The sequence below is a fragment of the Carlito syrichta genome, unplaced genomic scaffold, assembly GCF_000164805.1.
Source record: "Carlito syrichta isolate Samal-C Ts95f unplaced genomic scaffold, Tarsius_syrichta-2.0.1 Scaffold315082, whole genome shotgun sequence".
NCBI lineage: Eukaryota > Metazoa > Chordata > Mammalia > Primates > Tarsiidae > Carlito > Carlito syrichta.
In genome coordinates, this window is record NW_007259178.1 from 219,440 (window position 1) to 232,298 (window position 12,859).

A 12,859-nucleotide genomic window follows, 5' to 3' on the forward strand; every position below is an offset into this window, starting at 1 on the left:
AAAGGTAATAAATAAGAAGAAATTAATGGACTGTAACTCACAACAGACTACAAATGATTTCTATTTCTAAAAAAAATTATCTGAGATGAAAGGGAAACTAGCAGCTCAATAGATGTCAGGCATCGTGGCAATTTTATGTAACCTAATGACTGCCTATAACTAAAGTTTTCTTAGTATAAAACTAAGGTATGTCTCCCCCCCCCTTTTCAACTATAAGGAAATTCAGTGTTAGAAAGGTTAAAATCCCCAAAAATCTGGAAAAGCTACTGAAATCTTCCTTTCACTGTCAACCATCCACGCCAATACAATTTGTCCCTATCCCTCGTAAATATTACTGACAAGGTAGAAAGATCTTAGCAAACTTCTAAGATCTTAGCAAACTTCTAAAACTGGCCAGTGATTCTCAGGGTCAAAGAGAAGCTATTAAAATCAACATTTCAGCTGGGCTTGGTGACTCAGCCTGTAATCCCAACACTTTGGAAGGCCGAAGTGAGTGGATTGCCTAAGCCTGTGGGTTTGAGACCAGCCCGGGCAACATGGTGAGACCTCATCTCTACAATTAAAAAAAAAAAATTAGCCAGGCGTGGTAGTGCATGCCTGTAGTTCTGACTTCTTGGAAGGCTGAGGCAGAAGGATCGCCAGAGCCCAGCAGGTCAACACTGGGGTGGCTGTGAATGTGCCACTACACTCCAGCCTGGGTGACAGAGTGAGATTTCAACTCAAAAAAAAAAAAAAAAAAAGCACTTTTCCATGGCTCTGGAGTTTAGATGGAACCTTTAGAATTGAGAGAAGGAAAGACAGACTGTCCCAGGGTTTGAATAAAGTCTATCTGACATGTCTGAGATGACTGTTCTCTCTAAAATTATCTTAGGCATAAGAAACACAGTTTGTAGGATGAGTCAGAGGTAAGAAGTCTCATTCTAATATCCACTCTGTTCTCCAAATATTCCCCCCTCATATCCCTTCTTGTCTCTGAAAACTACTGTCTAACTATTTTCTAATCTCAATCCCCAGCAATAGCTCTTCTGTGGTTCACCTCCCAAAAAACACAGCCTTGGTTTGATGCTCAAGGCTTGTTAGTTCTCAATAATAATTTCAACCTAACAGTGGGGCAGGTTATGTTACTAACAACAGAAGGTTATATTCCTTCAATATTAACTTTAGCAATATGCTAGGCATGTACATTTATTACATCATTAAACTCTCAAACAGCCCTACTTGGTAGGGTATCATTACTGTTCTTACCCTTTTCCAAATGAAAAAACCATAGTTTGTGGGGTGATTAACTTGCCCAAGGTCATATAAAATTAGGAAGCAACGGAAGTGGGCTTCTCCCTTGTATAGTCAGATTCCAGAGCTTAACCTCAGAACCATCCTGAAAAATAGTCTGTTATAGAATAGGAAGAATTCAAATTGGCCTATTAGTGTGTTAGGCATGTTTAGTGCCTAAAATACTCACAGACCATCCTTTTTTGACACAGATATTACTGTCCTTTTGTAGCAAGCCCTGTTTTAGGGCATCGAGAACACAGCTGATGGTGAGACAGGATTCCTGCTACCATATCAATGATGGAAATGAATGTTCATAGTGATTTCAAATAATAGCATGTGCTATGAAGAAAATAAAATAGGGTGATGACATTGGGGATGAAAGAGAAAGCAAATACATTAGGTGGTCAGGGGAAACATCGCTGAGAAGGTGACATCTGAGCTGAGAACTGAACAATAAAAAAGTTGCTGGTCTGAAAGCCTGGGTAAGAGCACTCTCTACAGGGGGTAGATCAACTGCAAAAACGCAGGAAGGGTATGATCTGGGTGTCCTCAGTACCAGGTCAGTACAGCTGGAGAACAATGACTGAAAGAAACAGCAAATGCTCAGCAATGCAGGTAGAAGACACATCATTAGGGTCCAAGGCCTGAGGTAAAGAGTTCAGGTTTTATTTTACAATAGGAATCCTTGGGTGAGATTTAGGCAGGAGAGTGACATCATCTGATTTCCATTTTAAATACTACTCCAGCGGTTAAAGAGAATTAAATATGAAGGAGGAAGGGAGGGGTTGGAGTGGAAGACGTGGTAGGAACCACTGTGTTCAGGAAGAGCTGACAGCTGCTTGGACTTGGGTAGTAAATGTTGAAGCAAAACGGAAATTCTCTGGAGAAAAAGCCAGCAGGATTTGCTAACAGCCTGGACGTGGGGGATATGGAAAAGGAAGAATAAAGGATAATGTCTAGGATCTAGATGTGAGCAGGTGGGTGGATTTACAGAACCATTCTCTACTTTGATTTCTTTGCTGGGTTCTCCTCCTGTGAAAGCTTGAAATGCTGCCATTCCTGGGGTTCTTGAATCAAGGACCATTTGTCTTCTCATTCTGTATTTTTCTCCCTAGGAGATCTCAGCAGTTCTCATGGATTCAACAGTTGCACAAGACAGAGACTGACACCCCTCTCCTCATATCCCCACCTCCATTCAGTGAACAAACTCTGAATACTCTACCACCAATATCTACCATGTATGCTGATTTCTTTCCATCTTCACGGGTCCCTTGGCATCTCACCTAAAGCGTTCCTATATTTGTCTTAACTGGTCTCTCACCACTATCATGGCCCCCACTCCATCAATCCATTACTCATACAATTGGCAACAACCATGTCTTTCCCTGTTAAAATCTTGACTTTCCACTGCTCTTAGGAATAAAGTCCAAATACTCACCATGGCCTAGGAGGTGTCATCCAGTCCCCTGCAGTCCCATCTCAAGTCACATCCTCCTCCTCTACAGTCTACTCACTCTGTTCACCTTTATGTCTCTCAAAAATGCCAAACTCCTTCCTGTCTCTGGGAACTTGGCACCTGTCATCCCCTGTTCTAGAAGCACTTTACCCCCTTTTAGTCCTACTACTTTTTACTTATCCTTAATGGCCACTTCCTCATAAAAACCTCCTACGATCAAATTCCTAATAAGTTATTCTTCTAAGCACCAAGACATGATCTGAGAACTGAATGCACTCAGAGTGATGCCTGCTTCTCTCTAGATGGTGAACTTTCAGAGCACAGGGATCTGGAACACGGATTGCTCATCGCTTGGCATATGTACTGCATTGCAAGGCAGACTTGGTAATTTCTAAGTATTTGTTGATTAAGGTAGAGAAACACTTTCACCCACCAGCAGTTTACTGGTTGGATGTGACTTCCTTGTAAGAAATTCGGGGACTTCGAAAACCAAACATCTTCATTACCTTGAGAGTCTTAAAAACCTATTAACCAGCCAGATATTAGGCTGGAGTAACAAAGGCAAAAAGGAAACATAATTCATATCCTTTCTATTCTTCATCCCACATAAGGAATCAGTTTTACTCAGTACTCACAAGACAATAATGCTCTCTCTGGTCACTTAGTCAGTGACAAAAAAACTCCATATTTCAGCCTACTCCCACCTGGCAGCCAGCAAGTTTTCAGGGCCAAACTTTTAAAGGTGCATGATAAAAGTTTTAAGTGTTAGAAACCATGACGCAATGGCTAAAGAGCTAAGGATCTGGTTAGAAGAGAAGTAACAAAAAGCAACAACTTACATGTGCTCAAATAAAACACAGAATACTGCATGGGTCCCCATGAAGTCCCTCCTGATCCTGAGATTCTATAACCCACACGCTCACTTCAACTGGCCTCACTCCCTCTGTGAGTGTCCATCTCTTACCCTTCTTGTAACACCAAATTTCCCTGGCCAATGTTTGCTCATTTATTCCCCACCCCCTATCCCGCCCTTTACTCGATCACTTTCATTTTTTTTAGTTTCTTTCCTTTTAACTCTTGTCTTTTCCACTCAATCCTTAGATCTCAACACATCTCCCAAACCTAATCATCACAAAGAACTGGGTATATATTTCAGCATTTGAGGCAATTTATAAGTGTTGTGTTTCTACTAAATCTCTTGATGTGTTACTTTAGGGGAAAAAAACTGGAAAAAATAATTTGAGGCTAGACCTTGACATTTTTTTTTCCTTTGCAGTTCTGTGAATGTTACATATTTTGAATGGCTCTTTGACTTTCAGACCATTTATTCAGTCATATGATAAGGAAAGATAAACCAGCCAATAAATCACTGGCAAAAATCAAGCACCTGCAATCTGTGCAGTAAAATCACTGATCCAAACACGCTTGAGCACCTACCTCCACTATAGACTTCTACTCAGTCAACTAAATAGGTGTCTGGTTTACACGTTTATCACCACACGCGTGCGGCTGCAGCCTACAGAACCTGACAACAACCACTGCATGTCTTCCCTGCTGAGAGAAGCTGGACAGTGCATCCCAGCATGTGAATTGTGGCCAGTCACAGCAAACTCATTTGTCTCTGACACACAGTCACCTTCTTGGCCTCCCTTGCAGCTAGTAAGCATAAAATAAAGTAATTCATGTTCTCACCATCCTCTCACTCCCTGCCTGCGGCCATAAGGAAAAACCCAAGCATCACAGAGATGCTGACTCAAAGCTGCTGAACAAATTCTGGAACTGGCTACTTCAGACATTCTGTTAAATGAGATACTAAGTGCCTTTTTGCTAAAGTCTCTATTAATCAGTGTATTTATTAACCATGTCTTTTGTCTTCTGTTTTCAGATGATTTAATATCTAGGGGCCCTGCTGACTCTGGAGGGGTTAGTAAATTCCTAGAGATAGTAAACAACTCACCGAAAGCATGCTTTTTAATGCAAAACAACTAACCTAGAGCCCATGCTTCAGCAAACTCCTTTATCAGGCTCTCACACCCCAGACCACTTCCATCTTCCCTAATCACCACATTGGAGTGGGGTCCAGGTACCAGGCACAAAAAAAATAAAAAAAAAAGGCCTTATGTCTCAGAGCCATTTAAAGTGATTAAAACTAACAAATCCTAAACCTGCTTACTTGTTCTGTCCACAGAAATCACAACTCAGGGTCTTGTTCACAGCTCTCCTCTCTTCTGCCTCCTGACTGACCTGGAGCCTCCCCACATATCCCTGCACAGTGTGGTGGGTCTCCTCCTCTTGGAACCTCTGAATAGCAAACTATTTTTCCAACAGCAATCATCTCCTGATCTCCTGGGCTGACTATATCTCAGATGTTCCATTAATAAGAAGGAAGACCCAAAAAACCCAGAGTTTATTTATAAAAAATTATGCATTTATACTTACATGTTTAAACTTCAGTCACCTTCGAAGTACCCTCTGTGATGCAATACACCTATCGAGATGCTTTTTCCACTGCTCAAAACAATTTTTGAACTCATCAATTTTGATACCTTTTAGTGCTTCTGCCTTTGTTTCACCTCTTCCACATCAGCAAAACATTTCCCTTTGAGGACTTTTTCATTCAGGAAAACAAAAAAAAGGTGCTGGGGTGAGACTAGGTGAATAATTAGGAGGGTGGGGCATGGGAGTCATATCGTTTTTGGTCAAAAACTGTTGAACAGTCAACGCGGTGTGGGTTGTTTCCCCTATCATGAAATGGGCAAAATGTGTTGAAGGAATCACCAAAAGGAAAATTCACTGAAGCCAAATGCAGCCTCTCACAACACTAGCTGGTACACTGATGCCAATGGGTTCCTAGAATACTTACCTAGCAGAGGAAACCTGTATTACAAGGCGTCCACCCTCTCAAAAAATAATTTCATTTTTTGGGGGGTGTCTCCCCCTTGTACACTATATTTTAAATCACTTGGGGACCCAAATGTCTCCATACGAATATAATGTACAAGACTCTATCCAATGAAAATGTCACAAATCTAGGTAACTTTGTCTTATCCTAGAAAAAATAACACTAGTACTAATCCACTTACCAACATCAAAGACTAGTTTCAAGCCACTGGTGGTAACATTCAGATGCTACTCTTAATACCAACACACATTGTACTTTGGGCCAGCTATTTTAAAAACAGTACCTCTTGGAACAAAAGAACAGACCTGGATCAAAGGTAGGCTTGGGATCCAGCCCCCGCATCCGGAAGCACTCCTGGAGTCCCCCATTCGATGTTAGTTTGAAAAAAGGTTTCATGTCCAAAGTGGTTTTGCAAACTCTCCCCTTAGGCTGTTCAGGTTCCCCTTGCTGAAATTCCTTATACACAGAATTATTTCTGTAGATATTTTTCAGAGCTGTGAAAGTTTTATTTATACCACACAAGTGGTTCCTGCTGAGAATATTAAGAAAGAAGAAACCAGGGTTTGGAAAAGAAAAAGGAATGACTGACAGAGGAAGCAGAGCAGGTTTCTGAACTACAGAAAAAGATGGGGGGGATGTATTGGGGTGTATTATATGACAGTCAACAGAAATGAGGCTAATGTAGGTTGAGGGGAACAGGAGTAGCAGAAGTCAACAATAACTCCACATTAAAAAAAAAATATCTAGCAGACACCAAACGTAGATTATAAACTCAAGGAAGGAGAAAAAAAGCTGCTAGATGTTATATCCCTTGTAATAAAGTCAAATGAATGTCTAAGAATATCCTTTAATCTTTGGGAAGGGTAGAGTCAAGAGGGAAGGACACCTGAAAAGATTGTTTATACCAGGGACTGTTAAATGGGATCACACAGAATGCCTGTTATCACTAATGTAGGTTACATACAAAGATGTTAGAGTAGGTGCATTTAGCAGGCTCTCTTTGTTGTTTCATTACGGTGAAAACAATTTTCAAAGGCCTTTACAGGTCACTTATGATCTCTAAAACTACAGTATAATTTTTTTCCATGAGAGCTTAAGATACTACTGAGGCAAACAGAACCCAGGAATAAGCTGAATCCGGTAAGATATCCATCAAAGGTAGTGCATCCAGGGAGGTGGGCTCTCAGACATACCCCTGCTCTCCACCTGGTTGTTCCACTGTGGGAAGGACAAGGAGAGGGATCCCACCCTGCCTGAGAGGGCACGGGGTATTTCAGGAGGGGCTAAAGAGCAAGAACAGTGGAGAAGATTGCCACTGTGCAGAAACAGGCAGCTAAGACTGCTTGGTGGATTCCTGAAACATAAAAGGCTACATAAACAGCTACCAAACAGGGCCCCAGGAATGGGATCCTTGTCCTCAGTAGGCAAGTTTGAAGCCTCTTACAGCTAGAAGAACACTTACAGAGCGCTTGTCAGCCTCTGCCCCTTGCTGACCCTGCAGACATGCGGTGAGTTTCTTGTGCGTGCTGTGAGACACTTGCTTCACCAGCTCCAGACGCTTCTCCACCTATAGACAGAACAGAGGAGCTACTAGAAAAGAACAAGGTCTTGGAAAGTGGAATGGCTGGCATGGACAATCACAACCCATGTTTCCAAAGAGACAAGGACTCCTGGAGAGACAACTTCCAACACTGGAGAACTGGATGGGCAGCGATTGTAGACTCTGGTACCCTCCTGGTAGTCACGTGACAGAATTACTTTAGATCTCTCCTGAAAGATCTTACCTAAACCAATATTCAACATGCAAATACTGTCATAAGAGACAAAAAACTGTTATCTCTAAACATTTTGTATGAGTAGCTGGAGCAGCTTGAATAGCACTGGGAATGGGTTAGTTTTAAGAGGGAAAACATCTTTTATATCTATGAGCCCAGAGAAAGTGACAACCTTACCTGAAGAAGGTCTTCGCTCAGAACTTCAGTCTTTTCGGCCCTAAAGAGAACATTAAGAAACATATCAATAAAATATACTAAGAACATAGCCTCATAATTACCCCCTAATCTCTTTACTTAAGACAACACCAGAAAAAGCAGAGACATTAGTAGCAGAAACTTCTAGCAAAAGAATACAGACAATCCTGGGAGTTACTAGGAAACTTATATAAGCAGACCAGTAAACACGGCAAAAAAAAAAAAAAAAAGACTCTGAAGACTTTCCTACTACAGATCAGAACCTGAAATAATGACAACACCCTTCTTTTGTACACATACACACACACACACAATTTTTTTTAAGTAACAGAATTATGGTTTCTCCACACCCACACATCTTTTTTAAGTAACAGAATTATGGTTTCTCTACCCATAATTCTTAGCCTTCCTCAAACAAGCAGACTAAAGTAACAGAAATATGAAAAGGGATAAACAACAAACATGGAGACAGTATTGAGTCCTGGCAACTATTACAGCCATCAAGCTTGACATCCAAGTGTTAGGTCCACAGGAAAGTGGGGAACTCGAACATGAGATTTCCCCATTCAGGGAAAGAATCTGGATGATGGAGGAAGAGATGAAGTGGTCCCAGCCAACCTGTTGGCATCCCCTGCCTCACATCACAGGAGCATGAAAATTCTCCTTGAAGCAAAGCACTCCTAATTTAATGCTATTTTCCTCACTCTCACAGCCTCTCACAAACACTTCCTCTCTTCCCACCTCCAACATGCATGTACACAGATACGCACAAAGTAAATCACCAAGATTTAAGAGTACAGAGAAAGAAGAAACAACATATAAAGAGCCTGAAGGACTTCGACTATTGGGATGGTCAGAGACTATAATATAGGTGTGAAATATTTAAAAACAGATGACATATTAAAAAAGTAAGAGATAGGGCTCCTGCTTCCAGGAAAATGGAGTACATGTATTTTAGCAATTGTTCTAGCTAATACAACTAAGCATCTAGGACAGTATATATATAAAACAAATATTAGAATCGAAAAAGGGGAACACCAGGTGCAGTGGCTCACACCTGTAGTCCCAGCACTTTGGGAGGTGGAGGCAGAGGTAGCAGTATTGCCTTAACCCAGGGTTTTGAGACCAGCCTGAGCAACCTGGTGAGACCTCATCTCTAAAATAATTTTTTAAAAAATTAGCTGGGCATGGTGGCATGCGCCTATAGTTCCAGCTACTTTGGAGGGCTGAGACAGAAGGATCACTTGAGCCCAGCAGGTTGAGGCTGCAGTAGCCACAAGCCTGCCACCGCACTCCAGCCTGGACAACAAGGTGAGATTCCAACTCAAAAAACAAAATAAAATAAAAAGAGGAAAAAAGGCATAATGGCTGGGAACCTCCAGGCCTGAGGAACGACATGATGAGGATGTTTTGCTTCACATTTCCCAGACTGGGAGCTTAAGAAACCAGCAGTCTAAAACACCAACAGGCATAAACAACAACAACAAAAGCCCCAACAAAAGCCTGGTCTCCATAGACAAAAGACCAAGAAAGGGGTAACCTAGCAAGATAGAAATTTGTTAGACAACAACTTCTCACTGCAGCCAACAACACAGTAAAAACTTGTCCTTCTCCACCATGCTGGCTAAAGCTGAGCAAGGAGCAAAGACTTCTATCCTTGCCCAGCTGTAACAAAGCACCCACCCCCTCTCCTTCCTTCACCAGTGTGGAAGTATCAGAGAAGGCTGAGTAGGGAGCAGGGCCATCTGTCACTGCTGGGCAATGACAAAGCCCATCCTTCTCTGCTGTGGGCACAGTGGAAATCACATGGGCAGCCTGGACACCCAACCCCACCTGGTGATAATGAAGCATCCCATCTCCCCACTGCTGGAGTGAATTCACAGGAAGCCTAGTAGACAGTCAATATTCTTGCCAATGTCCAGCAGAAACAAGGCTGCTCCCTTCTCCTGCATCAATTGAAGTCAAGTGGGGAGCAACAATGAGGTACTACTACCCCCACCCAGCCAGGGAGGTATCCTTGGAGGGCCAGTGGAAAGCCAAGACTCCCACTCCAAACCAGAAGTAACAAAGAGCACATCCCTCTTTGAAGGGTCAAAGAAGGCCAAGTGGGAAATCTAGACTTCTACCCTCACTTGGCAGAAACAAAGCAGCACTCCCCCTTCCCCCACTGGAACTGTATCAGAGAAAGTCAGCTAAAAGATAAAGTTTAAATGAGATCCAGTGTCTCATAATGTAATACTCACAATGTCTGGATTTCAGTTCAAAATTACTCATCATATCAAGAGCCAGAAAAAAACTCAAAAAAAAAAAAAAGACAATCAATGTCAATTAAAATATGAGAGGGGACCCAAAGAACACTGGGATAATCTTTTGGAGGGTGGGCCCTTTGTAGTATAAGCTTCCCCCACTAGGTAAGCCTATCAGCATCAGTGTCCCAGCTAGCATTGTTGTGAGATGCTGTGTTGTGGCAAAGAGGTAACTGGTTCTTCCACCATAACAACATACCTTCCCACACCGTGCTGAGTGTTCAGCAGTTTTTAACCAAAAATGGGATGACCCCCATGCCTCGCCCCCCCCGCCCATTAATCTGATCTCACCACAGGCAACATTTTTTGTTTCCTGGGATGAAAACAGTCCTCAAATGGAGCTGTTTTGTCAATGTGAAAGAGCTGGAACAAAAAACAACAGAAGCATCAAAATTGATGAGTTCAAAAACTGTTTTGAGCAGAGGAAAAAGCAATTCAATAAGGAAATTACATCAAAGGGAGAGTACCTTGAAAGTAACTGAAGTTTAAACATGAAGAATAAATACACAATTCTTTATAAATAAATTGCATTTTCGGGGTTCCCCCCCTGAAATCTGCCAAAGACTTTAAAGTATTCAGCATAAAAATGCTTCATGTGCAATTATGAACATGGTTAAAATTAAAAAGAGAAAGTCTCAAAAAAAGAAATACAAGATATAAAAAAGAAAAATTTCAGAACTGAAAAATCCAACAATTTAAATTAAAAAAAAAACTCAGTAGATGGATTCAACAGCAGAATGGAAAGGACAGAGGAAGGAATCAATGAACTGGAAGAAAGCATAATAGAAATTTCCCAATCTGAACAACAGGGTAAAAATAGACCAAACAAATCAATAAATAAAGAAAGTCTCAGAGCCCTATGATGCTATAACAAAAGATCAAATATTTATGTCATCAGAGTCCCAGAAGAAAAGAAAAGAAAAAAGATAGGCTAAAAAAATACTCAAAAAAATAATGGCTAAAAATGTCCCAAATTTGAGAAAAGACACAAACCAACATATTTTAAAATCTGAACAAAGCCCAAAGAAAATAAACACAAAGAAACCCTCACTAAGACTCATCATAGCCAAATTTTTAGAAAGTAAAGACAAATTTTAAAAGCAGGGAGAAAGAAATGATACCTTAACAATAGGGTGAAAACAATTAGAATGACAGCAGATTTCTAATGAAAAACTTAGAGACTAGAAAAAAGTGGCACATCATTTTTTAAGCCTTGAAAGAAAGGAACTATCAAACTAGAATCCTATAGCCAGTGAAAATATCCTTCAGAATAAAGTAGAAATCAAGATAATCTCAGATAAAATAACTGACAGGATTTATCATCAGCAGTCCTCCTTAAAGTATTGCTAAGAGAAGTTATCTAAAAACAAAAAAAAGATAAAAGAAGAAAACTTGGAATATCAGAAGGGAAGAAAGAACATGGTAAGCAAAAACACAGTAAATATAATAGACCATTTTTTCCATTTTCCATTTTCTACACCAGTAGGTTGTGATAAGTTATCTATGTCTTATGTAACACCAAGAGTCAACTTCAAAAACACTGTTATGGTTTGCAAATGTCCTCCAAAGCTTGTATGTTGAAAACTTGATCACTAATGCAGTGGTGTTGAGAGGTGTGAGGTCTAATAGGAGGTGTTTGGCTCATGAGGGCACCACCCTCATAATAAATTAATGCTATTATTTTAGGAGTGGGGTTGCTATCAAGAGAATGGGTTTCCCATAAAAGGACAAAATCTTCTTGCTCTCTCTTTCTCCTACATGATGCCTTCTACCATGTTATGATGTAGCAAGAAGGCTCTTAACAGGTGCTGTCTCCTCAATCTTGAATTTTCCAGCCTCCAGAACTATGAGCCAATACATTTCAGTTTATTATAAATTATAGTCTGTGGCACTTAGTTATAGCAGCATAAAATTGACTAAGAAAATGGACATCAGAGATTAAGGTATTGCTATAATAAATGCTGGAAACTGTAGAAGCAGTTTTAGAACTGGGTTTTGGCAGAGGCTGTAAGAATTTGGAGGAGCAGGCTAGAAAAACCTTGTATGCCATGAAGTCCCAGAAGAAGAGGACTGTATGAAAGTATGAAATGTTGGCCAGGCTCGGTGGCTCAGCCTGTAATCCCAGCACTTTGGGAGGCCAAGGTGAGTGGATTGCCTGAGCCCCTGGGTTCAAGACCAGCCCAGGCAACTTGGTGAGAGCTCATCTCTACAACAAATCAAAAATTAGCCAGGGGTGGTAGCGTATGCCTATAGTTCTGACTACTTGGAAGACTGAGGCGGAAGGATCGCCAAAGACCAGAAAGTCAAGGCTGCGGTGGCCACGAGTGTGCCACTGTACTCCAACCTGGGTGACAGAGTGAGACTCCAAATCAAAAAAAGAAAAAAAAGAAAGTATGGAATGTCTTAGAGATTACTTAAGTAGTCATGATCAGAATGTTGGTAGAAATATGCACAGTAAAGGTCATCCTGATGAGGTCTTAAACAAAAATGAGAAATGACTTATTGGAAACTAGGGTAAAGGCCATGCTTATTACAAAGTCGTAAAGAACTTAAGTGAGCTATGTCCATGCCCAAGGGCTTTATTGAAGGCAGAGTTTTAAGAGTGACAAACTAGGATATCTGGTAGAAGAAATTTCTAAGTAAGATACTGAAGGAGCTACATGACTTTTGATTTTTTAACTGAATACAGTAAGATGCAAGAAGATAAAAATGATTTAAAGTTAGAATTTATAATTAAAAGGGAAGCAGAACATAAACATCTGGAAAAATCACAGCCTGGTAAAGCTTGGTAAAGAAAAAAGCATATAAGGGAATGGCCAAAATTCGCCGGGCGTGGTAGCGCGCACCTGTAGTTCCGGCTACTTGGAAGGCTAAGGCGGAAGGATCGCCGGAGCCCAGCAGGTTGAGGCTGCAGTGGCCGGGAGTGGCCACTGCACTCCAGTCTGGGCGACAG

At 41.0% G+C, this 12,859-nt stretch overlaps 1 protein-coding gene across 4 annotated transcripts in view; it reads right to left on the reverse strand.

Moving 5' to 3' along the window:
- The window catches only part of ARHGAP44 (Rho GTPase activating protein 44), a 168,820-nt gene that overhangs the window by 73,809 nt on the left and 82,152 nt on the right, over nt 1-12,859 (reverse strand). For all 4 annotated transcript variants that reach the window (XM_021706042.1, XM_008072286.2, XM_008072284.2 and 1 more), the window contains exons 2-3: nt 7,583-7,622; nt 7,093-7,197 (exon numbers count right to left, since the gene is read on the reverse strand). In XM_021706042.1, coding sequence (XP_021561717.1) covers nt 7,093-7,197; nt 7,583-7,622 — 145 coding nt within the window. The remainder of the gene's footprint in view (nt 1-7,092; nt 7,198-7,582; nt 7,623-12,859) is intronic.